General features: G+C 41.7%; 2 protein-coding genes across 9 annotated transcripts in view; one reads left to right on the forward strand and one right to left on the reverse strand.

Moving 5' to 3' along the window:
* The window catches only part of RnrL (Ribonucleoside diphosphate reductase large subunit), a 51,858-nt gene extending 26,818 nt beyond the window's left edge, over positions 1 to 25,040 (forward strand). The window contains exons 12-18 of one of the 3 annotated variants that reach the window (XM_070093987.1): positions 1,593 to 1,726; positions 2,584 to 2,728; positions 3,119 to 3,331; positions 4,080 to 4,175; positions 7,902 to 8,090; positions 8,381 to 8,593; positions 24,903 to 25,040. In XM_070093987.1, the coding sequence (XP_069950088.1) occupies positions 1,593 to 1,726; positions 2,584 to 2,728; positions 3,119 to 3,331; positions 4,080 to 4,175; positions 7,902 to 8,090; positions 8,381 to 8,593 (990 nt within the window). In that variant the 3' untranslated portion in view covers positions 24,903 to 25,040. Of the gene's footprint in view, positions 1 to 1,592; positions 1,727 to 2,583; positions 2,729 to 3,118; positions 3,332 to 4,079; positions 4,176 to 7,901; positions 8,091 to 8,380; positions 11,585 to 24,902 lie in introns of those variants that run through there. The other 2 variants (XM_070093988.1, XM_070093986.1) reach the window with 2 other exon arrangements.
* The window catches only part of LOC128697516 (DNA polymerase lambda), a 40,055-nt gene continuing 37,251 nt past the window's right edge, over positions 24,491 to 27,294 (reverse strand). For 5 of the 6 annotated variants that reach the window (XM_053789265.2, XM_053789267.2, XM_070093989.1 and 2 more), the window contains exon 10: positions 24,491 to 24,990. In XM_053789265.2, the coding sequence (XP_053645240.2) occupies positions 24,883 to 24,990 (108 nt within the window). In that variant the 3' untranslated portion in view covers positions 24,491 to 24,882. The remainder of the gene's footprint in view (positions 24,991 to 27,294) is intronic. The other variant, XR_011393141.1, reaches the window with a different exon arrangement.

The following is a 27,294-nucleotide window of genomic DNA, read 5'->3' on the forward strand; positions in this document are numbered from 1 at the left end:
TTCGTTGCTGATACCATATAATGTATTATGTTTTCGTAGCTTGTCAGATTTGCATAGTTCAGTGCAAATTAGGGTTTAGCTGCAGGGAAAGAGTTTATTAATCGCATGTAAATTAAATTTATCTTGTTTTGGAATTACTTTATATTTAGTATGGGGAAAGTAAAAGGTTATTGTAAGAAATTAACATACTATTGGGCTTAAAAAATTAAAGTTGGCACAGCCAATATTGCTTTCTAAATACATAAAGAAGGAACACTGCAACAGGCCTACTGACCCATGCAGAGCAGGTCCCCTCTCTCCTGGATTAGCCCAATGACCCACCCAGTCTCGTCACCTCCACTCAAGGAAGGAGCACAGCACCGGACCCAGCAGCACAAGCTAGTCAGGTCCACCTCACACCCACCCACACCCACTCGTGTATTTATCTAACCTATTTTTAAAACTACACAACGTTTTAGCCTCAATAACTGTACCCGGGAATTTGTTCCACTCATCCACAACTCTATTACCAAACCAGTGCTTTCCTATATCCTTCCTGAATCTGATTTTTTTTACTTGAAACCATTGCTGCGAGTCTAGGCTGGAAATTTTCAGCACGCTATTTACATCCCCTTAGTTTATTCCTGTTTTCCATTTATACACCTCGATCATATCCCTAATTCTACGCCTTTCGAGAGAGTGCAGATTCAGGACCCTCAGTCTATCCTCATAGGGAAGATTTCTGATACGTGGGGTTATCTTTCTGTACGTTTTCCAGAGCATTTATATCCATTCTGTAGTATGGTGACCAGAACTGAGCAGCATAGTCTAAATGAGGCCTAACCAAGGATATGAAGAGTTGAACAACCTGAGGACTTCTATTATTTATACTTCTAGATATGAAGCCAAGAATTCTGTTAGCTTTACTGCGAACACTAATGCACTGTTGTCTTGGTTTTAGATTACTGCTAACCAGAACTCCTAAATCCTTTTCGTAATCAGTAGTATTAAGATCTACATTAGTTTATATGTTGCATGGTTATTTTCCTGTCCAATATTTAGAACTTTGCATTTGTCTATATTAAACTGCATCTGCCACTTCTCCGACCATTGCATGAGTCTATTCAAATCATCCTGGAGTGCTCTAGTGTCCTCATTAGAATGAATTGGATGGCCTATTTTGGTGTCGTCAGCAAATTTGCTTATGTTGCTGTTTATTCCCTCATCTATGTTTGCACATTGTTCATTAATGATTAAATGGTTTGAGAAAATGAAAGGAATCATCATGACCAAGGGCAAAAAGATGTCTGAAGTGATTGTAGGAAAGGTGAGAGTAATTTCAGAGACAGTGAGTTAGGTTATCTCAATTACTGAAAAGATAAATTTCTAGTCTGAAAGTTTAAGATATGTACACCTTACTCAGATCCAAATACTGTACTGTATGTAGTTCCAAGAAAATGCGTGTATTTAACAAGGACATGTTTAATAAGAATTTAATATTTAAAATTTCATATCAGGTGATGTGTAGCTTACTCTAATTTCTTGACAAACAGTAGGGTCACAACCAAAATTTGATTTTATAAAAATTGTGGTAAGCCCTAATTTTTTTTAAGGTTGTCACCAGAAATTTGAATAAGATTATCGATGTGAACTTCTACCCTGTGGAAGAGGCACGAATCTCAAATAACCGTCATCGCCCCATTGGCATTGGTGTTCAAGGTCTTGCTGATGCTTTCATCCTTATGAGGTAATTAGTTAGTTTATAAACATTTCATTATACTGTTTGGGAGGTTTTCCCTCTTTATGGCTGTGAAAATTACTTTATAAACAAATTTTAATACTTATTGCACATACTTTGGTCTTAAAAAAAAAAAAAAAGGTACAATAGAGAATATATAGCTCTGTAGGTGCCCGTTTGTCTAGGTCCTGGGTAATGAATGAGTGGGTACTAGTTAAGACTTGATTTGTGCATGCTCTTAAGTAACCTTCCTCATAATGACCTCTTCGGTTACATGCATCAGTTTGTCCTGGGGTGGTTGCTGGGTTGGGCCCTCAGACTAGCAACTAGGTGTATGGTGTAAAAGCTGAAGACTAGCATAGATTATTCACATGAAAAAATTGTGTAATGGTTAACACAATCGAGAGCATAGACTAGGCAAGCAAGAACATTATATAATATGGAAGGACCCAGAACAAGGTCACAGATGGCAGCTGGCCACTAGTCCATACAGTATCTAGAAATGCTTCGGTGTAACAGGCATAAAAAACATTGGAGATAGACAAAGATGGCTCCATCTGGGATTTTTTTTATTTATTTATTGTGAAGCTATGTGGTGTGTACAAACCCCACCCCTGGTATGGTTTGTTTGCAATCGTGTCATTGTGATTTCATGAGTCAGTTATGTGGTGTGTAATGGTTATAAATCTCAAGGGTGAGGGGCTCTTGATCTAAAACTTGACCTGTGCTTCCCTTGGATAGAACCTAAATGCTTGCCCAAGGTACTGGATGATCCCTATGGGTTTAGTAAAAGACGAGTGCATGGAAGAGAGATCCAAATACAGTATATAAGGAGCTGTGGATTTCATTGGAATTACTTTTTGCAGATATCCATTTGATTCTGAAGAAGCAAAGTTGCTGAACAAACAAATATTTGAAACTATTTACTATGCAGCCATGGAGGCAAGCTGTGAACTTGCTGAGAAGGAAGGCCCTTACGAAACTTACAGTGGATCCCCTGTCAGTAAAGGAGTAAGTAGAGCTTACTAAAAGAATAACACAATCACTATATTATGTTTAAATTTGTTAGTTCATGTATGAAGACTGCTTTCTACAAAAGTAAAGCAAAAACTGCAGTGATTTTAATTTTTATGATAGCCAAACTATCTCTTGGATTTCTTGAAATTTGTTCTGTAATGCTCATGTCATAAATTTAAGAGCAGTTGTAATGTCAAGAAAAGATTCCACTAGTAACCATCCTTTAAAACGGAGTCACCAATACAGTATTTGGGGTGTCTTGTTGCCAGCGAAGGAATCTTGATTGTAAAAATTGGAGTTAATTTCCCGAGATAACATGTTAACGATTCAGACGATACAATTGTATATACTGCATAAGCAATTGCTAGAATATCTTCTTTACAGATTTTCCAGTATGATATGTGGAATGTGACTCCCACAGAGCTTCATGATTGGGCCGCTCTCAAAGCCAAGGTTGCCAAATTCGGTGTCCGTAACTCTCTGCTCCTGGCTCCTATGCCTACTGCTTCCACTGCTCAGATACTTGGAAACAATGAATCTATTGAGGCATACACATCAAATATATACTCCCGAAGAGTACTTTCTGGAGAATTTCAGGTTAGTTATTCATAAAATAAAAGTTCAGATAAATTTTAATTACTTGTCAGTATTTTATTCACACCATTAGGTGATTTATAGTTTAATTTAGTCTTTAAAACATTTTCACCACCTCATTTCTTCTGTGGCTAAGTATTGAAATTACATAGTTGCCTTCATAAAGCTCTAGCTGTCCCCCCCTCATCTTGACATTTGAATAACTAGCATGAAATAATTATTTGGCATTGCTACTTCTAAACCCCATAGTTGCTTTCACTGTCAAGCTCATCCCACCTTGCCATTTGCAATGAATGGTTTAGATATTCAGCTCATTTGGCTAGAAAGTATAACCATACTTATTTATTCTTGATTACCCCCCTGGTAAAGTTTCATTGCCGCCTTTAACCTGAAGTAATATTTTTTTTTTTTTTTTTAATGTAGCCCTTTAGTACCAGAAACTAGTACGTATTTCCCAAATAGCTAATATCTCAACTCAGTCCACCAGTTTAGATACACTTATTTGTATTTCAAGATTTTTGTATTTATTGTGGAATGGAGAGTGAGCTCCAGTGTTTGGTCTTGTCTTTACCCTTTTGACTGACTGGCAGGTCAGTAGAAAGTGTATTCCATTTCACTTTTTTTTTTTTTTAAACCACTGACTGTTTCCTCACCCAGGTAGGGTGCCCATTATATTATCCTCATGGTTCATCATTATAGTGCTTTTGATTTTAGTTCATATCCTAACATTTTGTTTATTTTGGGGGAACAGATAGTCAACCACCATCTGTTGCGTGACTTGACTGAACTTGGATTGTGGGACGATCACACTAAAAATGAGATAATTGCAAATAATGGTTCTATTCAGGTAAGTTTTTTAAACTTTAATTTGGCTTTAGGGTTTTAAATTGGTTCATTTAACATACAGGGGCCCCACTTACACAGCAGGTTAGGTTCCAGGCTACTGCTGGAAAGTAGAAAGCCATTTTTTCCACTTATAAATGCATATAAATGCCAGCTAAGTTTACACTAACTTGTATAAAGTTAGTAATGGAACTAGGCATTAAAAAAATGCAATAAAAAGTAAAATACATACACAGTACATTCAGTACTTACCCTAAAATATTTGTAATCTTAACGTTGGGCAAGAGGTGAGTAGTACTTATTTGTAGGAAGTCAGGTGTAGATAGCCTTGGGTCCCCATCCCAAACTTAATATGATATTTAAAGCAGCCCAGAGAGAGAAAATACACATACAGTGCACTCATTATTTACCTTAAAATGTGTAGGATGAGAGGTGAATAGTATTTATTGGTAGGAAGTCAGGTGTAGGTAGCCTGGGCTACATAGCTGTACAATATTTAATGCGGCCCAGAGTCATGTTATTACCGTCGACATACTTTGTCCACTGAGTTTGTTTCTAGCAACTACCTTTAGATGCCATCATAAACAAAGGGAGAAGTAATGAGAATTCATGCCGAAAATTTTAAACAAAAGCAGAGGGGAGTGACTGGGCCAAATGCAGATTTATATAAGTTTTCTCTGGTGCTGGACCAGAGAAAACGTAATGTTTTCCCTCCGCACCTCATATTTGTGAAATCATATTGTGGGTGTATGCATCATGTTTATATGCTATGTAACATGTTTCTTATATAATTTTGTAGAAAATATCAGATAGATTAATGAAAATGTCTATAGTAACGTAAAATAAGATGTTTAATGTGCCCAAGGGCGATTATGTACTATTAGTATTACTATGGCGTTAAGACTAGAGGGACACTTAAGTGATTTTAATGTGTACTTGCATGCCAGCAATGTGTAAGTATAATTATCAGAGTACATATAAAATATGCAATAACTTTAAAACACTTGAAATTTTGGAAAGTTTCCAGACATAAGAGAAGTGCTCACGGAGAATGGAAACAAATTGGGTGGGGTGTGCCGTATTAGACTGGGAGCAGTATAGCGAGTTTTGGTCATAATTTGAAATCTCTGTAAAGCGGGGCCCTACTGTACTTGTTAAGATGTAGTATGTTAATCTTCAAAGCACCATGTTAATGTAATGTAAAAAATAAATCAGACTAGGTTTTTTCTGCCAAGGTATTTACCTTCCCTTCTTGCTGATGGACCCTCCTTTAATCTAGACTCATTGACTTTTTGACAGCAGCTGATTTACTCCACAAACTCTGATACCTTTAGCACTCCTCTCAGTCCTCTACTTCAATCTCTTGCTACCCTCTACCCCTGCACTATCCACTGCCCTGCTGTACTCCATAACCTACTAATCGTCCCTCTCCTCTTGCTACCCGATACCCTCGCAGCCTTTCCTGCCCTGCAGTGCTGTATAGCCCTTGTGGTTTAGCACTTTGTTTTTATTATAATATTAATCTACCAAGGTAGGGTGACCTATTAGAAGGAAACTTTCACCATCATTCATTCCCTTAATTCCAACGATACACCCAATTACATCACCACCCGTCCTTTGGATTGCAAGCACTATTTTGCACCTCTGGCTATTCTGATATTTACACCACTATCTTAAACACCATTTCCAGCCTCTGTAGCATTCAAGATAAATGCTTCACCCATACTAGAGAGTTGGTAGTACTGCTATGGTATATTTCCTCCCCCACTCCCTTTTGGGAGAGAGGGGCAAGCATTGATCAACCTTTCTGTCTAATCTTGACATTTTTATTTTCTTTCCCTTTTCTTTCATACACATCTGTTGACATTCTTCTTGCATTTTATATATATACAGTGGTACCTTGAATTTTGAGCAGCTCCCAACTCAAACAATTATTTAAGTGTATTTTTGGGAGGTCTGAAACTGACTTATCTAATGTACATTATTCCTTATGGGAACAAATTTGCTCGATAACAGCACTCGAACAGCCTTCTGGAATTAATTTTGGCCGAAATTTGGGGTACCAAAGTACCTTTGCTAATACTGTACTAGAATTTGAGAGTGGCATCCATTAAGTTTATGTAAATAGTGTCTCGGCAAGCCACAGTCCAAAAAAATCTTTACAAAGTGATATTTTTTTAAGCCCTTGCTTTCTCGACTTAAGTAACGATGAATACTGATAGCACCATTTAAAGCAGGTAAAATTTCAAAACTAGAGAATGCTGCTCATTAAGTCAGACATTTAAATTATTGGAAATTCTGAGGTCTCAAACTGCTGCAATGCTGGAAAGTAAGATTTATCATTATTTTCACTTGGAAATACTAAAGGGACTGGTTCCAGATCTGAAATTACTTCATAAAGCTGTTAACCATGGCATGTTCACAGTCATTAAGGAAGGGTGCCATGCTGTGGTTGACAAGTTCTGACTGCTAATTTTTCAAATCATTTAAAATGGCACCCAAAAATTATACAAAGGGAACCTACTCTTCATCCAGGTAATCTTTCTTTCAACATACCGGCCGTATCCCACAGAGGCGGGGTGGCCCAAAAGGAAAAAAAAAAACAAAAGTTTCTCCTTTCACATTTAGTAATATATACAGGAGAAGGGGTTACTAGCCCCTTGCTCCCGGCATTTTAGTTGCCTCTTACGACATGCATGGCTTACCGAGGAAGAATTCTGTTCCACTTCCCCATGGAGATAAGAGGAAATAGACAAGAACAAGAACTAGAAAGAAAATAGAAGAAAACCCAGAGGGGTATGTATATATATGCTTGTACATGCATGTGTAGTGTGACCTAAGTGTAAGTAGAAGTAGCAAGACGTACCTGAAATCTTGCATGTTTACGAAACAGAAAAAAGGACACCAGCAATCCTACCATCATGTAAAACAATTACAGGCTTTCGTTTTACTCACTTGGCAGGATGGTAGTTGCTGTCTACCAACCTACTACCTAGGACCCAGGTGTTTTTTTTAACTGGCCGATTCCCACCAAGGCAGGGTGGCCCGAAAAAGAAAAACTTCCACCATCATTCACTCCATCACTGTCTTGCCAGAAGGGTGCTTTACACTACAGTTTTTAAAATGCAACATTAACACCCCAGGTAATGTGTTAAAAAAAAAAAAATGCTAGACTTGATTAATACTAAATACAGTGCCTTCAAAAATTTTTGCCACTTTAAGGTTTTCAGTTACCAGTATAGCGAAGGCAAACCACTACTATTTAAGCATGATCTATTCGTCCACCCCTTTTCCCTCCAAAGATTACTATACTTCTGCACTTACTGGATATAGTAGCCAGGACATTGAAAAGATAGTGATCAAGGAATTGGACCTACCCTACCCTTCCCTTGGATCAAATCTGAATGTCTCCTGTTCCCTCATGTGCTGTATGATGTAAAAGTTAGTGCTCTCCCATGATTTAACCTCCAAGGTTGCCATATATCTTCATGCACTGGATATTACACACACTTCTGACTCAAGATTACTATGCCTGCACTTCATCTACCAGATATTGCTTGTTCATATCACCACTGGTTTTTTGTTCTGAATCTATTTATGATTTATGAATTACTATTACCGTTTTGAGATGTATAGGCTAAAACGACAATTTCTTTACTCTTTAATTTAAAAGTAATGAAGGTTTTAAAATGTACACATTTTCTTATAAAAATGGTTTTATTCATTTCAGACTATTGACAAAATTCCTGCAGATCTTAAGGCACTCTACAAGACAGTCTGGGAGATCTCTCAGAAAGTAGTTATTCAGATGGCAGCAGATCGTGGAGCCTTCATTGACCAGAGTCAGTCACTGAATATACACATTGCAGAACCAAATTATGGCAAACTGACATCTATGCACTTTTATGCATGGAAATTAGTAAGTTGTGTTGCATGTTTAGAGTTGCAAATTTACATATAGGAAAGAATGTTCTAAGCATTATCTGCTGAAAATTTTAAAGTAAAGAAACAGCTGAAGATCAAATGTTAAGGGAGTAGATTGTAAAGGTTAATTTTTTAACTTAGAAATAAACATATTGCTTCGAGTGAAATGTTAAATTAAATCCAATGTTGATAATTAGTGTTATGTTCCTTTTGAACTTCAAATCTTTTCAGGTCAGTTAATGAATTGGTGCATGTAGTCACTGATACTAATATTTTTTTCTACAGGGCTTGAAGACAGGGATGTATTACCTGCGTACTAAACCTGCTGCTAATGCTATTCAGTTTACTGTTGATAAATCCAAGCTGAAGTCTTCTACTGCTGTCAGCAATGAAGTCAATGGATCAACAAATGGAACCAAAAGTGAAGGCTTACAGAACATGGCAGCCATGGTGTGTTCTCTTGAAAATAAGGATGAGTGTCTCATGTGTGGCTCATAAGTAATTTTTTTTTTTTTAAGTTTATATTGCATAAAATGTTAGAAATGAAGTATGTTTTTATAGATAAATGTATATTTACCTCTATGTACTATATGCTTTTTAACATTTGTAGCCATTTTTATTTTTGTTCCCTAGTCTGTTATTCTATACACTTAAGTATATTAATTTTGTTTTGAGCTGTATATTGCTTTCCAGTTTTTTTTTTTTTTTTTTTGTTGTGCATTCACAGATGTGCCTTATGTAGTAGTACAACACAACCGAGAGCTTACATATCACTGCCACATTGTATGTATATATTAGTATTAATTTCTTGTTAAACTTCTTTAAAGTAAAATATTTTCTGAACATTTCATATGTATACAAAAGCTATTATTAGCTGTATCACTATAAGCCTTCTCCATAAGCGACTTTTTTTTTTTTTTTTTTTTTTTTTTTTTTTTTTTTTTTTTTTTTTTTTTTTTTTTTTTTTTGGTAAACGAAAGAGGTGTTACACAGACAGATTCTGCTTTTGACTCTCGCCCTGGTAGGTCATAGCAGCTCTCCTTACTTACTCTGTCTCCCTACGATCCCCGTTGGGGAGGGGAACCTTTACCAGCGCCGTCTTCGCCTTGACTTGCACGATGAGCTACGCAAATCGTGTAAAGATCAAGCCAAAAAGTGGTACCGTTGATTCAACGAAGCTTGCTCTTGCCACTGTTGTGCAGAAAGTATTGCAAGTGAAATTCAATGCTATTTTGTCACTGAAAGAAGCATTCATTGTTATGTCACAATGATGCTGAAGCAGAGAAGTTACCACAGAAGCCACCACTACTCTTACTGCTCAAGGATTTACTGTTACATCCTCTCCTGCCCTCAGGGCAAGAAAATCAGTATTCCTAAAAAAACTGGACAAGATTCTGACTTCTCAATCAATTGCTGAACTCAAGTCATCCATTGAAACGCAAAATACTTGGGCTACTGTTGATAGCATTACCAAAATCCCGAATGCATTGTCAATGCTCAAGGTCACCTTCACCGACGTGAACATGGCTGCCACTGCTCTGAACGAAGGTCTTGCTATTTACTACTACTACATCAGTCCCACCTACATAGAAGCAGAGATATACCACTACATCCAACATTGCTGGAACTGCTATTATCTTCACACCACCAAAGCATGTCCAGTAAAAGACAAGAAGTTCTGCACTACATGTGGTAGTGAGGGACACGCCTTCAGTTCCTGTACCGCTGCTGCTCCAACACAACCAGCATGTTTAAACTGCAAAAGTAATGACCACCATACATTGGCAGCAAAATGTCGTACAAGAAAGGATATTATGAAGAAACAAGATGCAACAAAGAAAAAATCTACCAACAACACCCCAATGTATGCCGCAATTGCAAAGTTGCAAGCACACTACAAAATTACTTCAAGCAACTACTCAGCCTGCCTCCACCACCATCACTCCTCCAACATGTGACGTAACGAAGATCCACTATTGTCTACTATACGTTCACATGCAGAACATGGCTGTACCTGGATCTTTTAACTCTACCATAGAGTTATTTGCATTAAATAACATGCCATCATTCACATTTCCAGCATTGCCACCTTCTGAAGAAATTCTCAAATTCACCAAAGACTTAGTCACAACCTCGAATGTAGCAGATCCAACACCACCATCAACTAGTGACGTCACTCCAACAACGTCCAATGAGAAACCTTCACCGCCACCACTCCTCATTGAAACCGACCAATCAGAAGCCTCGTCACCAGAAACATCTTCCTATTTGTCTACTGAAGATGACAACGAATATTCACTTTCTCCTTCAACAATACCTAACAAGAAAGAAAAAACAGCAAAAAAATCATCTCGCAACTCTCGACATGATAAAAATGAAGATACTAAAAAATATACTTCATGGACTGGAATCAACTTCTGCACTACAGAAAAATATCAAGACATGCTGCTTCATGAACTTTATTCTCACCTCATCGAAAAGAAAGTCAAGTTTACCATCGATTCTTCCTGCTCAGCTGGAACTCTTCGTACAATTGAACTTTCTACTATTCTAAAGGCCATTGTAGACCAACTAGAAGATTCCAGCCAAAAACACTTGCTGACACATATAAATTTGCTCCCTCTACAACGTTTTAAACGTCTTGAAAACGGAACTGAATCATAAAACAACGCCATAACTCCAGGTAAACGCCAAACCTCCATGAACTGACCAATCAACGATGAGCTCCTTCCATGTCGCCTGCAGCCGCCTATCATCATTTAAGTTGCAATAATAATCCATCCAGCAAGATGCAGCCAGCACCTGCTGAGTTCCTGTTGCCCTCTACATCGTCTTCGTCAGTGTTTCTGAAATACATCTCCATCTACGCCTCCAGTACCACAAGTCCCAAAGTGGTTGGGCCACTTGCCTTGATTCCTCCTCTTCCCCATCCTTTTCCAGTTATTTCCATCCTTCCTTATCCTTCTTCCTTCCCATCTTACGACAGCTCTCATCGTCCTCGATTAGATTCAATTCGAAGAGGTGTTACTCCCCTGTACAACATTATGATAATGGTAAACAGAAATGTTATTCACCTGTACAGCAGCAAAAAAAAAAAAAACAGCCATGATGAGAATTGTTTGCAGAAGTTGACTCTTAAAAATTTCATTCCTGTCTGGGCAAGGTCATCTTAATAGCCATTACCAAGTGATAGTAACTCCAGCTCTTCAGAAATGAAATCCTTGAAGCTCTTGTAGTTCCTAAACACTTAATGAAAAATTCATGATGGAGCATCACATTTCAGAAACCTAATGTAAATTTTAGTGCTTAACCTGTAGATAATATTTTAAGAGGGGGTTAGGTAAGAAATGTACAGTTTTTAATATCTACTGGTAAAGTTCTTAATTCATGGAATTGGCTGCTACTCTGATCTATTGCCCCCTATTCCATAAGTGATATAATATGACCATAGGTTTAGTGTTTTCCTATGAATATAACTAAATATATGTTTCTGGTTTCTGTGAAATCCTTATGTTTCTTTTGCAGTCTTGTACTGTAAGCAGGAGAAAAGTTACTGCTGTGGTCCTTGGCAGTGCTAGTACATTGACTGCTTATGGCACATTCATGATTTGTGCTTTTTAAACCATTCTCACATTCTATCACAAGTCAATGTTCCTATTAAATAATGCCTGAGAAGTGACTGTTCATTGGTAAGTTTAGTGTGAACTTTTCTGACAAGCTCTGTGCACCAGACCATCAGAAAACATATCACAGCAATTCCTCTGTATATACCTGACATCTAGATGTACACTGCTATTGTTCTTACAAAAAAAAAAAAAAAATGGATTTGATCAGAAGCATACCCTTTTTGTATGGCACCTTTAAATGTAGTTTCGTATCCCAGAACGTGATATGGTCAGGCTTCTAGGCCTTCTGCTTGACATTATCCTGGAATCCTCACATTACCTCTCTGAAGGCAACTTGTCATAACTGGCTGAACCTCCTTAAAACCCTTGCTCATGTTTCATAGGGGCTTAGCCCTTGTGGTTTAATGCTTCTTTTTTGATAATCATGGGGGGGCTGATTGTAGAACTCTCCTTTGACTACATTCAGCCCTAATTTTATCAAAACTATTATGGTGACCAGATATTCAGCAGCCTCTCCTGCAACTCTAGCCTTAATCCTATCCATCACCAGGGATTACGTTTATGCCTTGGTGCTTTTTGCCCTTCACCAGTTTAGAGCTATGCAGAGGCAAATATTCAATCCTTGTCTGATCGCCATGATGCTCATTGCCTTCACTATTACGTTTGCTCTCATGACCTGCAATCCTTCCATATATAGAATAGTCACTGGTATTAGTAGACATTATTTGTTCGTCACCCCTGTTTACTCCGTCCCTTTTCTCTTCGCCTGCATTCACACTTGCCTTCTCAGTTACCACCTTCCTATGTTCATGTAGCATCTTTTCCCTACCCCCTTGGTTAGTTCCAATGGTTCGTATCTGTTCTTTCAAACTGCCATGCGTAAAACCCCAGGTGCCTATGGTGGCTTCTTGCTCTTTTTCTTAACCACTTTCAATCTCATTATCATACCATCAGTGTATACCGATGATAGTCTTTTGACTGTCGGATTTGCAGCAGTGTTTCCGAACAGCGTCGTGTGAAGGCATTTATTATCCCCATCCTCAGACCGAACCTAATTACCCCCCAATCTCCCCTCCCCTATCCCATCCTCCCCTTTTTCCTTTCCTCCTCCTCCTCCCTACCCCTCCCTTTTGCCCTTCCTCTTTTTGGCCTTTGGGATTTCTCCCACAGGCGCGCTAGTTCCTAGGTAGGGGAAAGGATACCGAGGTCCATCCCATTCCGTTGAGGTTCTTGGCGGTGGCCAGTTTGCCGTGGAATCTGGATCGCCTGGGGATGTCCCAATCCCTCTCCGGTATCCCGGAGTAGCTTTGGGTGTATCTCTGGAAGCCACCTTTCGGATTCCGGGGGTGGTGGCCGAAGGAGGTATGCTTTGTGGCGGATATCCGGCCGCCCTCTCTTTTGTCCACAGAGGTAGCTCGGCAGATGTGAGGTTGCTATCCCGGATTGCTGGTTTACTGGCATGAAGGGTAGGGTATGGCACGGGTTCCATGCTGCATCTGCGCTACTAGCGGTGCTGAGGTCCTCTTGGGCGCGGAGGGAGATTTCCGGCCCTTTCATTCCTCCTGGGAACTATTCCTCCCCACTTTTTTTATTTTATTTTTTTTTTTTTTATTTTTATTTTTTTTTCTTAAAAACAAAAAGCAAAGGAGTAACCTAACCATGGAGAACCCAATCCATGAACCCACTACCCCCAGGCCCCTTCTTGATACTGCACCCCATTCTGACCCTGCCTTGTTTTTAGACCACTTCGGACACTCCTGATGCCCCTGTACCTCTTGCTGGTGCTGTTTCCTCACCCGCTTCAGGTACCGGGGCTTCGACTGACTCCTTCGATTTGTCTGAACTCTGCTCTCCTTTGACTATGCTTTCGGCTTCTCCCTCTACGGTACGGCAATTTTTGAATCGCCCGCCCATTTCACGCCGGACCAACTCCGGTCCTACTCCTAAACGCCAACGTCAATCTCCTGATGATGCTCCTTCGTTACCTTCCCATTCTACTCGGAAAAGACTGACACGTCATGCACTCCCTCTCCACGCTCAGTTTCCGACCAGACAATGGACTAAATTCTTTACTTTAAGACAGACTTCTTCTGCCTACCTTTCTGACCATAGTATTGGCAAAGTTCTCCTGCGTCATGTTGGTAGAGATATTTCATTTCATGCTCTCAAGAGCGGTACGCTCATAGTCACTGTCCAGAATGCTACCCAAGCTCATGAGCTTTTTCTCCTTTTGCATATAGATACTACTACTATCACTATTGAAAAAATCTTTCTCTCGATTCTTGTAGTGGTACTGTCATTCTGCCCCATACCATAGTTCAACAGAATTTCCAGTCATGTGGCAATGACATTCTTGAACAACTGGAACTCCAGGATCTCCCAATCCTCACAGTAGACACTTATGTCCTTCCTGCCCGTGGGCGGAGACGTTACCCTTGCAATGTAGCTAGTTTAACTTTTGACGGCCGAGAACTTCCGTCCTCTGTATATGTCGCGGGACATCGGTTACAAGTTCGAAAGGTGATACCAACACCGCAACAGTGTAGAAATTGCTGGCGTTTTGGTCACCCAGCGAAATATTGCAGATCTAGGGCCGAATGCCCAATCTGTGGTGCTGATGACCATTCTAATACATCTTGCAGTCAACCTCCATCTTGCCTTAATTGTAATGAAGCTCACCCTTCGTACTCCCGCCATTGCCAGGTCTACTTAAATGAACGTGAAATCCGTTGCCTCAGAGGCAGAAGGTCTCCCTTATGCTATGGCGGTTACTCATCTCAGCCTCCAAGGGAGACTACCCCGTGTTTCTTATTCTCGTGTTTCAAAACGTCCCCCCCACTTCTGGGGTCCCATCTTCTGCAGCCTCCTCTGTTGTTACCCCTCCCATAGCCACTCCGGAATCTAATCCTTTTGCTGTCCTTGGCTCTGACGTCCCAACTACAACTCTGTCTGTTCTCACATCTTCGCGTCCTTCCTCACAAGCCCCAGTATCGACAGGACCTCGTACGACACCTAATACCAATCGCCCCTCTACTTCTCAGAAGTCCAAAAAATCCACATTGCTCAAAAATTCTTTGCCCCTTCTTCCACCTCCACACTTTACCTTTCCAGTCTCTGGGCCTAGTTCTTCCCCTCTCTCTGGCTCTATTACAAGTGTGGAGATTCACCCTCCTCCTCGTACTATGCCTTCCACCCCCATCCCCTCCCAAGTTTCTCCCTCTTCTGCCACTAACCAAGTTTCTGCCTCTTCTGTCCCCCCCCCCCCCACACTTCATCTCCAGTCCCTTACACTTTCCTCCCCCTCTACTTTGGTACAGTCCATTACTGTCCCAATCTTTACTCACCCTCCCCCTTCTATCTCCAATATGGTCTCACATACATCTTTGAATTCAGAAACACGAAGCCATTTCAGAATATATTGCAGAGACTAAACCTTCAATGGACACTGATTCCCTTCCTGTTCCTTCTCTTCCCTCTCCTCCGTCTTCACAACCCCATTCTTCGCAACGCTCGGTTCCTTCGCTGCTTGAACGTCTTCCAATGCCACCACACGTTGACTTTTCTAACCCCTCTAGTCCGTAGGTGCCGTTCCCTACGGATTCCTGGTATTTTCTTCATCGCCAATCATGGCCTATTTACAGTGGAATATCCGCGGCCTCAGGGGTAATCGGGGTGAGGTTCAGATGTTGCTTTCCAGGTTTTCCCCTGTTGGTGCTTGCTTACAAGAAGCAAAATTACACTCGGCTGTTTTCCAACCTCTCAGGCTATAATTTATTGTATTCTTCGGATCCTTTCTCAGATGAGACCTTTAAGGAAAGTGCCCTTCTTCTACGCAATGATATTCCGTATTGTCGACTATTTGTCCATACCTCGCTGCATTACACTGCAGCCCGTATCCACTTGAATAAGTGGTTTACAATATGTTCTTTATATCTCTCTCCTTCTCGAGCACTTTCTATCCCAGACTTTACCTTTCTTGTTTCATCCTTACCACCACCACTTCTGTTACTTGGTGATTTTAACGCCCACCATTTCCTCTGGGGGGGGGGGTCTCATTGTGACTCACGTGGCATCCAGTTGGAGGCTTTTCTCGCCTCTCACCCTCCATGTTTTAAATACGGGTACTCCCACCCATTTTGATCCTCGTACTCATACTCTCTCTTGCATCGATCTATCAGTCTGCTCTTCCTCCACTGCACTAGACCTTACCTGGTCTGTTCTACCAGACTTACATGACAGCGATCATTTTCCAATCATTCTTACTTCCTATTCACCACCTTTCCGTAGCCCTCGCTGGCAATTTGATCAGGCAAATTGGGATCTTTACTCGCAACTCACTGCTTTTAGTGAGGTTCCTTCTTCATCCTCCATTGATGAGCTCCTACACCTCTTCTCGACGTCAGTTTATACCTCAGCTTCTCATTCTATACCCCAAACCTCAGGCAGGCATTCTCAGAAGTGCGTGCCTTGGTGGTCTGCTTGTGCTCGTGCAGTACGTTTGAAACGCGCTGCATGGGGCAGGTACCGGTACAATAGAACCGCTGAGAGACTTCTTGATTTTAAGCAGAAGCGTGCGATCGCTCGCCGTGTCATCCGTGAAGCTAAACGCACTTGCTGGCGAGACTGTTTCCACCATCACCTCTGCTTCTTCTATGAGTGCAGTCTGGAAAAAAGTGAGGCAATTGAGTGGTAAATACTCTCCTGACCCGGCTCCTGTTCTACGGGTCGCTGGTGTTGATGTAGCAAACCCTCTAGACGTTGCCATTGAACTTGGCACACATCTGGTCCGTATTTCCCGGGGGCTCCATCTATGCCCCTCGTTTCTTTCTTCAAAGTCTGCCAGAGAGTTAGTACCCTTGGACTTTTCTTCTCTCAGAGAAGAACAGTATAATGTGCCTTTTACACTTCAAGAACTGGAGGCAACGCTCTCAGCTTGCCGATCATCGGCAGCTGGGCCTGACGACATTCATATTCGTATGTTACAACATTTACATCGGTCGGCCCTTGTAGTCCTCTTACACCTCTTCAATCTTATTTGGGCACAAGGAGTTCTTCCCCAGCTGTGGAAATCTGCCATTGTTCTCCCTTTCCGCAAATTGGGTACTACAGGACATGATGCCTCCCACTATCGTCCCATCGCTCTTACTAGTGCAGTTTGCAAAGTGATGGAACGCCTAGTAAATAGAAGTTTAGTGTGGTATTTAGAGACACACAACAGTCTCTCCACTCGTCAATATGGCTTTCGTAAGGGACGTTCTACCATAGACCCCTTACTACGCTTGGATACGTATGTTCGTAATGCCTTTGCGAATAACCACTCAGTTATTGCCATATTTTTTGACCTTGAGAAGGCATATGACACAACTTGGAGGTATAATGTTTTAGCCCAAGCCCACTCCTTAGGCCTTCGAGGCAATCTACCATCCTTCCTTAAGAACTTTTTAACTGACAGGCATTTCCGTGTTCGGGTTAATAATGTGCTCTCCCCAGACTTTATCCAAGCTGAAGGTGTCCCCCAGGGATGTGTTCTGAGCACAACACTTTCTCCTTGCTATTAATGATTTGGCCTCTAGTCTTCCATCAAATATTTGGTCATCACTATGTTGATGACTTCGCTATTGCCTGTGCAGGCGCTGACTGTCACCTTATTACAGTTTCTCTCTAGCATGCAGTCGACCGTGTTTCCAATTGGGCCACCATGCATGGGTTTAAATTTTCCAGCACTAAAACCCACCAAATTACTTTCACTAGACGCTCTGTCATCTCCGATCATCCTTTGTACCTCTATGGCTCCCATATCCCTGAACATGATAGTCAAGTTTCTGGGCCTCCTCTTTGATCGTAGGTTATCCTGGAAACCTCGCATTACCTCTCTGAAGGCAACTTGTCACAGCCGGCTGAACCTTCTTAAAACCCTTGCTCATCTTTCATGGGGAGCTGATCGTCGAACCCTCCTTCTCCTACATTCCACCCTTATCTTATCGAAACTTGATTATGGTGACCAGATCTATTCAGCGGCATCTCCTGCTACTCTCTCTAGCCTTAACCCCATTCATCACCAAGGATTACGTTTATGCCTTGGTGCTTTTCGCTCTTCCCCTGTTGAGAGCCTCTATGCAGAAGCGAACGTTCCATCCTTATCCGATCGCCGTGATGCCCATTGCCTTCGCTACTATGTACTCTCTCATGATCTCTGCAATCCTTCCATTTATAGAATGGTCGCTGATATTAGTAGACGTTCTTTATTTGTTCGCCGCCCCTGTTTACTCCGTCCCTTCTCTCTTCGCCTTCATTCGCTCTTGTCTTCTCTTCAATTACCATCTTTCTATGTACATGTAGCATCTCACTTTTCCCTACCCCCCTGGGAAGTTCCAGCTGTTCGAGTCTGTTCTTTCTCTCTCCCTTGCTCGAAAGCCCAACTGTCTACGGTCGCTTCCCGCTCTTTTTCTTGACCACTTTCACTCATTCTCATGCCATTGCTGTGTACACAGATGGCTCTAAGTCTTCTGACGGCGTAGGATTCGCAGCAGTGTTTCCGGACAGTGTCGTACAAGGGCATTTACTATCTTCGGCTAGTATTTTTACTGCTGAATTATGCCATCTTTACAGCACTTATCCATATTGCATCTATGCCTGTGTCATCATTTGTAGTTGTCTCAGACTCCCTTAGTGCTTTACAGGCTATACAGAAATTTGATACACCTCACCCCTTAGTCCTCCGTATCCAACTTTGGCTACGCCGCATCTTTACCAAGCATAAAGATATTGTTTTTTGTTGGGTCCCTGGTCATGTTGACGTACAGGGCAATGAACAGGCAGACACTGCTGTGCGGTCAGCAGTACGTGACCTACCAGTTTTATGTAGAGGTATTCCATTTACGGACTATTTTGCTGCAATATCTTCCCAACTTCACACCCGTTGGCAACAACGTTGGTCTACTATGCTCGGCAACAAACTTCAATCTATTAAACCGAGTATAGGTTACTGGCCGTCTTCTTATCACCAGTGTCGAGGTTGGGAGACTACTCTCTCCAGTCTTCGCATTGGCCATACTCGTCTTACTCATGGAGAGGCGCCCTGCTCCTCTCTGTGAGAATTGCCAAGTTCCATTATCAGTCAGCCACATTGTTGGACTGCCCACTTTATCAACAAGCACGCAGAATTTACCTCCGTCGTCGTCTTCGCTCTGCTGCTCTCTCTACCTTCCCTTCTCGCTGATGGACCCGCCTTTCATCCAGACTCTCTCATTGACTTTTTGACAACAACTGACTGACTTCACAAATTCTGATAACTTCAGCCCTTTCTACTTCAATCTCTTGCTACCCTCTACCCCCGTACTATCCCCTGCCCCGCTGTTTTCTGTAACCTACTGATCATCCCTCCTCCTTCTGCCATCCAATACCCTCGCTTCCTTCCCTACCCTGCAGCGCTGTATAGCCCTTGTGGCTTAGTGCTTCTTTTTGATTATAATAATAATTTAAGAACTTTTTAACTGACAGACATTTCTGTGTTCGAGTCAATAATGTTCTTTCCCCGGACTTCGTCCAAGCTGAAGGTGTCCCTCAGGGATGTGTTCTAAGCACAACACTTTTTCTCCTTGCTATAAATGATTTGACCTCTGTTCTTCCACCCAATATTTGGTCATCACTATGTTGATGACTTCGCTATTGCTTGTGCAGGTGCTGACTGTCATCTCATTGCAGTTTCTCTCCAGCATGCGGTCGACCGTGTTTCCACTTGGGCCACCATGCATGGGTTTCAATTTTCAAGTACCAAAACTCGCCAAATTACTTTCACTAGACGCTCTGTCATCTCCGATCATCCTTTGTATCTCTATGGGTCCCGTATCCCCGAACGTGATAGTCAGGTTTCTAGGCCTTCTCTTTGACCGTAGGTTATCCTGGAAACCTCGCATTACCTCTCTGAAGGCAACTTGTCACAGCCGGCTAAACCTTCTTAAAACCCTTGCTCATCTTTCCTGGGGAGCTGATCGTCGAACTCTGCTTCGCCTACATTCAACCCTCGTTTTATCGAAACTCGATTATGGTGACCAGATTTATTCAGCGACCTCTCCTGCTACTCTCTCTAGCCTTAACCCTATCCATCACCAAGGATTACGTTTGTGCCTTGGTGCTTTTCGCTCTTCCCCTGTTGAGAGCCTCTATGCAGAAGCAAATGTTTCATCCTTGTCTGATCGCCGTGATGCCCATTGCCTTCGCTACGATGTACGCTCTCACGATCTCCACAGTCATTCCATTTATAGAATGGTCACCGATATTAGTAGACATTCTTTATTCGTTCGCCGCCCCTGTTTGCTCCGTCCCTTTTCTCTTCGCCTACATTCACTCTTGTCTTCCCTTCAGTTACCACCTTTATATGTTCATGTAGCATCTCACTTTTCCCTACCCCCCTGGGAGGTTCCAGCTGTTCGGGTCTGTTCTTTCTCACTCCCGTGCTCGAAAGCTCAACTGCCTACGGTGGCTTCCCGCTCTTTTTCTTGATCACTTCCACTCCCATTCTCATGCCATTGCTGTGTACACAGATGGCTCTAAGTCTTCAGACGGCGTCGGATTCGCAGCAGTGTTTCCGGACAGCGTCGTGCGGGGGCATTTACTATCTTCGGCTAGCATTTTTACTGCTGAATTGTATGCCATTCTTGCAGCACTTATTCGTATCGCATCTATGCCTGTGTCATCCTTTGTGGTAGTCTCAGACTCCCTTAGTGCTCTACAGGCTATACGAAAATTTTATACATCTTGCCCCCTAGTTCTCCGTATCCAACTTTGGCTACGCCGTATCTCTATGAAGCATAAAGATATTATTTTTTGTTGGGTCCCTGGTCATGTCGACGTACAGGGCAATGAACAGGCAGACACTGCTGCGCGGTCAGCAGTACATGACCTTCCAATTTCCTATAGAGGTGTTCCATTTCTGGACTATTTTGCTGCAATAGCTACCCACCTTCACGCCCGTTGGCAACAACGTTGGTCAACTCTGCTTGGTAACAAACTTCATTCTATTAAACCGAGCATAGGTTATTGGCCGTCTTCTTGTCATCAGTGCCGTGGTTGGAAGACCACTCTCTCCCGTCTTCGCATTGGCCACACTCGTCTTACTCACGGGTATCTCATGGAGAGGCACCCTGTACCTCTCTGTGAGCAGTGTCAAGTTCCTGTATCGATTAGCCACATTCTGTTAGACTGCCCCCTCTATCAACGAGCACGCAGAATTTACCTCCAACGCAGTCTTCTTTCTACTACTCTCTCTTTACCTTCCCTTCTTGCTGTTGGACCCTCCTTTAATCCTGACTCTCTCATTGACTTCTTGTCAACGACTGATTTACTCCACAAACTCTGATGATGATACCTTATGCACTCCCCTCAGCCCTTTCTAGCTCAGTCTCTTGCTGCCCTTTACCCTTTCACTTCTCCGCTATTATCCGTAACCTATTACTCGTCCACCTCCCTTTTGCCACCTGATGCCCTCGCTTCCTTCTTGCCCTGCAGCGCTGTATAGCCCTTGTGGCTTAGCGCTTCTTTTTTGATTATAATAATTATCCCCAATTTGCATTTTTATGGCTGAATTGTATGCCATTCTTGTAGCACTTGTATTGCATCTGACACAATTTGTGATAGTTTGACTCCCTTAGTGCTTACAGGCTATATGAAAATTTGATACACCTCATTCCCTGGCCGTTCATATCCAACTTTGGTTAGGCCGTATCTCTAGCAAGCACAGATTTTTTTTTCTTTCCACGGTCATGTTGACATGTAGGGCAATGAATAGGCAGACACTTCTGCATGGTCAGCAGTTTCATATAGAAGTGTTCCATTCACAGACTATTTTGCTGTAATTGCTACTTACTCTCGCATCCGTTGGCAATGTCTGTCTGATCTGCTCTATAATAAGCTACATTCTGTTAAACCAAGTATAGGTTTCTGGCTGTCTTCTCATCAGTGTTGAGTGTGGGAGACTACTCTCCCATCTTCGCATTGGCCACAATTCTCACAGGTATCTCGTGGAGAGAGACCCTGTTCGACTGAGAATCGTCAGGTCCCAGTTTGTTACCCACATTATGCTGAACTGCCCACTGTCAATGAGCACACCGAATTTACCTCCGTCATCGTTCTACTGCCCTTTACCTTCCCTTCTTGTTGGACCTTCCTTTAACCCAGACACACTGACTTTGACAGCAACTGATTTTACTGCACAAACTCACGGCCCTTTGTACCTCACTCTTGCTATCCTCTACCCCTGCACTCTCCACAGCCCTGCTCCACTCCATGACCTAATAATCATCCTTACCTTTTGCTACCTATTACCCCTGCATCATTCCCTACCTGGCAGTGCTGTATGACCCTTGTAGGTTTAGCACTTCTTTTTGATTATAATTAAATGTAGTCTCCTAGGGAGGTTCTCTGATGCCACTGAGGCTCTTGATCCAAAGAATTGTATCAGTTACCCTTTGAATCATACCTATAAATAATATTCAGTAATGTGTTTAGCCTTGCATACTGTTCTATCTACAGTAGTGGTCCTGAACCTTCTACACAGGTAGACCACACTTGATGGTTAAATGTGTGATGAGGTCCTAATGGTTTTGTTGACACTGCACTGTAGCCTACATAAAAGCAAATTCATAATTTTGTAGGAGGGCTGCATCCATTTCCTATTAAGCCCACATGTGGCCTGCAGGTTGGGGACCCCCGTTCTAAAGTGTGCAGAATTCAGTTTAGACTTTGCAACATGCTCACCAACTTCACTGAGGTCCTACCTTAAACTCAGATTTTTAAGTAATTCATTGTATCTACTTATTATGAATTGGCATTACTTTCACTAGACGCTCTGTCATCTCCGATCATCCTTTGTATCTCTATGGCTCCCGTATCCCTGAACGTGATAGTCAGGTTTCTAGGCTTTCTCTTTGACCATAGGTTATCCTGGAAACCTCACGTTACCTCTCTGAAGGCAACTTGTCACAGCCGGCTAAACCTTCTTTAAACCCTTGCTCATCTTTCCTGGGGAGCTGATCGTCAAACTCTGCTTCGCCTACATTCAGCCCTCGTTTTATCGAAACTCGATTATGGTGACCAGATTTATTCCGCGGCCTCTCCTGCTACTCTCTCTAGCCTTAACTCTATCCATCACCAAGGCTTACGTTTGTGCCTTGGTGCTTTTCGCTCTTCCCCTGTTGAGAGCCTCTATACAGAAGCAAATGTTCCATCCTTGTGTGATCGCCGTGATGCCCATTGCCTTCGCTACTATGTACGCTCTCACAATATACACAATCCTTCCATTTATAGAATGGTCACCGATATTAGTAGACATTCTTTATTCGTTCGCCGCCCCTGTTTGCTCCGTCCCTTTTCTCTTCGCCTACATTCACTCTTGTCTTCCCTTCAGTTACCACCTTTATATGTTCATGTAGCATCTCACTTTTCCCTACCCCCCTGGGAAGTTCCAGCTGTTCGGGTCTGTTCTTTCTCACTCCCTTGCTCGAAAGCTCAACTGCCTACGGTGGCTTCCCGCTCTCTTTTTCTTGATCACTTCCACTCCCATTCTCATGCCACCGCTGTGTACACAGATGGCTCTAAGTCTTCAGACGGCGTCGGATTCGCAGCAGTGTTTCCGGACAGCGTCGTGCGGGGGCATTTACTATCTTCAGCTAGCATTTTTACTGCTGAACTGTATGCCATTCTTGCAGCACTTATTCGTATCGCATCTATGCCTGTGTCATCATTTGTAGTAGTCTCAGACTCCCGTAGTGTTCTACAGGCTATACGAAAATTTGATACATCTCATCCCCTAGTTCTCCGTATCCAACTTTGGCTACGCTGTATCTCTACCAAACAAAGATATTGTTTTTTGTTGGGTCCCTGGTCATGTCGATGTACAGGGCAATGAACAGGCAGACACTGCTGCGCGGTCAGCAGTACATGACCTACCAATTTCCTATCGAGGTGTTCCATTTCTGGACTATTTTGCTGCAATAGCTACCCACCTTCGCACCCGTTGGCAACAATGTTGGTCAACTCTGCTCGGTAACAAACTTCATTCTATTAAACTGAGCATAGGTTACTGGCCGTCTTCTTGTCATCAGTGCCGAGGTTGGGAGACCACTCTCTCCCGCCTTCGCATTGGCCACACTCGTCTTACTCATGGGTATCTCATGGAGAGGCACCCTGTTCCTCTCTGTGAGCAGTGTCAAGTTCCAGTATCGATTAGCCACATTCTGTTAGACTGCCCTCTCTATCAACGAGCACGCAGAATTTACCTCCAACGTCGTCTTCGTTCTACTACTCTCTCTTTACCTTCCCTTCTTGCTGATGGACCCTCCTTTAATCCTGACTCTCTCATTGACTTCTTGACAACGACTGATTTACTCCACAAACTCTGATGATACTTTTCGCACTCCCCTCAGCCCTTTCTAGTTCAGTCTCTTGCTGCCCTTTACCCTTTCACCATCCACTGCCCCGCTGTTATCCGTAACCTATTACTCATCCATCTCCCTTTTGCCACCTGATGCCCTCGCTTCCTTCCTGCCCTGCAGCGCTGTATAGTCCTTGTGGCTTAGCGCTTCTTTTTGATTATAATAATAATAATATGAATTGGCACTAATCCTAAATGTCATTTACCCCTCAAACTGTATACCCACATGAGCTTAACTTTTTTTTTTTATGCAGGCTGTGACGAATAACCTTAACTCCTAAGAGTCTCCCACTGAATGTGACTGAAAACAGCCTGAACAGGGAGAAAGAATAAAATTCAGAAAGATTAATATGTATTAAATATACATGTCATATTTGTCTGAATACAAATTTCTGAAAATATGGCACCTCTTCCTTGGATTAAACCTGGTTATTTACCAGGCATTAGTTTATAGGTTTAGCATTTCTCCATAAAAATCATAAATTAATCTTATAGTAAAACAGTTAAGAACTTTTATATCATAAATAAGATACTGATTGGTCATAACTAGGAACAGTAAATTTGACTAGCTTTCTTATAACCTGAGTCAGTGTATGGCTGTAAATTTTTTGTAATAAAATATCTTATAAAGTCAGTTGTGCAGCCTTAATCTAAATGTGTAAGTTGGTGTGCACCTACTTAAGCATTGGTTTGCTTTTGTGTAGTATATTTAAATCTTATACTTATTGATATTAGTGATCTCTCTCCTCAGGTGTTCGATAATCTAGTCCAAGGTGTGCAAAGATAGACTCCTCGGTTGGAGTCTCCAGTAGAAATCCATCAGTTAGCTTCTCTCGGCCCTAAAAAAACAAAACAAAAAAAAATTAACAAGCTTTAGATGAAATGCATGGTTGTATACATGTAATAAATATACTTGGGCAAAATTAGACTGATCATTTATGAAATGTATATTGTTGTACAAGCTAATGCTCTGTATCTACACATACATGGAAAAAAGTTTCTTTGTAAACAGAGCTGAGGTATATACCCTGTACCCCCTGCCCATCAAGGGTGGAGAAAGGTCTTTAATGCTAAGTGACCCTTGTCAGTTTAGTTTTGGTTTTAAGAATTTACCCCTCAGGGAAGGTTCCTTGATGGTGAGGGGCTCTTGATTTAGGGAATTGGATCTGTGCTCCAGTTCCCCGAATTAAGCCTGAATGCCTTCCACATCCCTCCCAGGTGCTGTATAATCCTATGGGTTTAGCGCTTCCCCTTGATTATAATAATAATTTAAGAATTTAAGCTAGCGAGGGGCCTTTAAAACAAAAAATTGTGCCTAGCTTACCTTTCCTTGGATGAAACCTGACTGCCTCATTCCCCCTATGCACTATGATTCCTTGTGGGTAATTTTTTTTTTTTTTTTTTTTTTTTTTTTTTTACATGGGAGAGCTCTAGTGCCATTAAAGTTTATGGATTTAATCTACTGCCTGAAGACAACATTAAATGCAAGATAGGTCTAATACCTTGGATGAAGAGCCCATTGGTGTGAAGGCACCTTCCTGTATATACCATACACTCCCTAATTAGTGAACACACAAGGGTCCCCCACTTCAGTGTTTTGCAATAGGGAGGGATTCAATTACTCATTCTTCATTTATACAAGACTTTCTATAATAAATATATTCACCACTAAGCTAAGGACAAAAATATTTTAATGTAGGTATTGTGTGCACTGTATATACATTTCTTAAACTTAGCTATATTGTTCACTTAGTACATGATGGTGAAAATGAGTTATCAGGCTTTTACGTATATGCATTTCAAAGTGAAAAGACTCGAGATTTGTTTTATACTGGTAGCCTGGAACCTAACCTGTTGTACAAGCTGGGCCCACCTCTGTTAAATCCTCATCCTCACAGACTCATAATCCAAGGAATTTGACCTGACTTCCCTTTTGAAATAATAGCAGACCCCTGTGCAATTTTGTCATCTATTTTAGTAATGCAAATTAAATGTTTTTCTGTGATATGTTTATGCACAATGTCTGCTAAACACCCCTCCTAACATTCAACTGTTGCAGTTATATAGAATCCCTGTATCAAGACAGTTGGAACAAAATTCAACTATACAGTATTGTTCATTACACATTGCCATGCCTTCTATAGCGAGGTCTACTCGTGTACCCTCCAAAGAAGAATTGATGCCAGCAAGTGGCTCTTGTTACGTGTGTACCTATCTTTCCCTCGGACTGAACCTGACTACCTCTCCTTTGCAATGTGCTGTATGACTTCCCTATGGGTTTGGCACTTGCTCTCCCCTGCCCTTTTAATAGTTTGTGATGTAATCCTGCAATGAATGTACTTACTGGTGACAGCCAAGAAATATGTAGGTAAGAAAGATGCATAGAGCTTGCAGCAAGAGAAGTGTACAGTAATGCTCTGCTGGTGAAGGGTTTTAGAACCAATGAATTGTACTTTTCTTTCCCTTTCTTGGACCAAGCCCAATTGCCTCTCCATTTCCCAGGTGCTGTATGACCCTCTAAGGATTAACTGCTTTCCTTAAATTTAGTTGCTACTGAAAATAAAAGACTGCAATTTCACACATTATTTTTTATGATCCAGGCTATTGTCATGTATTGGAGGGAAAGGCAGCTTCTTCTTAAGGTGGTATGGACATTTAAAGAGGCTGGAACGAAATAGAATGACTAAGAACATATAAATCTGTAGCGAAAGGAAGGTGACATAAGGGTAGGCCTAGGAAAGTCTGAGAGGAGGGGGTAAAGGTTTTGTGTGTGCATGACTTGGACTTCCAGAAAGTGGTTTCAACTAGTGTATGCACACCTCGGGCAAGACAATAATGGAGTGAATGATGATGAAAGTGTGTTTTGGTCACTGCCAATGTGTTAAAATAAAAAAAAATCAGCCACTGCCAGAATGCTGCAATCTTCACACCACCCTCAAACCTACCCACTCGCAAACCTCCTTTTACCCTCTATCTGTAAGTGAAAAACAGTAGTGAATGTAAAAATATTGGATAAAATTAACTGAAGTTAAACAGAATATTATGACATGGGAACACATTCATTTTATATTGTTTATTGGAAAATAGGGTCCTTGTGGCTTAGCGCTTCTTTTTGATTATAATAATAATAATTGGAAAATAGG

This window comes from Cherax quadricarinatus, chromosome 44 (assembly GCF_038502225.1).
Source record: "Cherax quadricarinatus isolate ZL_2023a chromosome 44, ASM3850222v1, whole genome shotgun sequence".
Taxonomy (NCBI): domain Eukaryota; kingdom Metazoa; phylum Arthropoda; class Malacostraca; order Decapoda; family Parastacidae; genus Cherax; species Cherax quadricarinatus.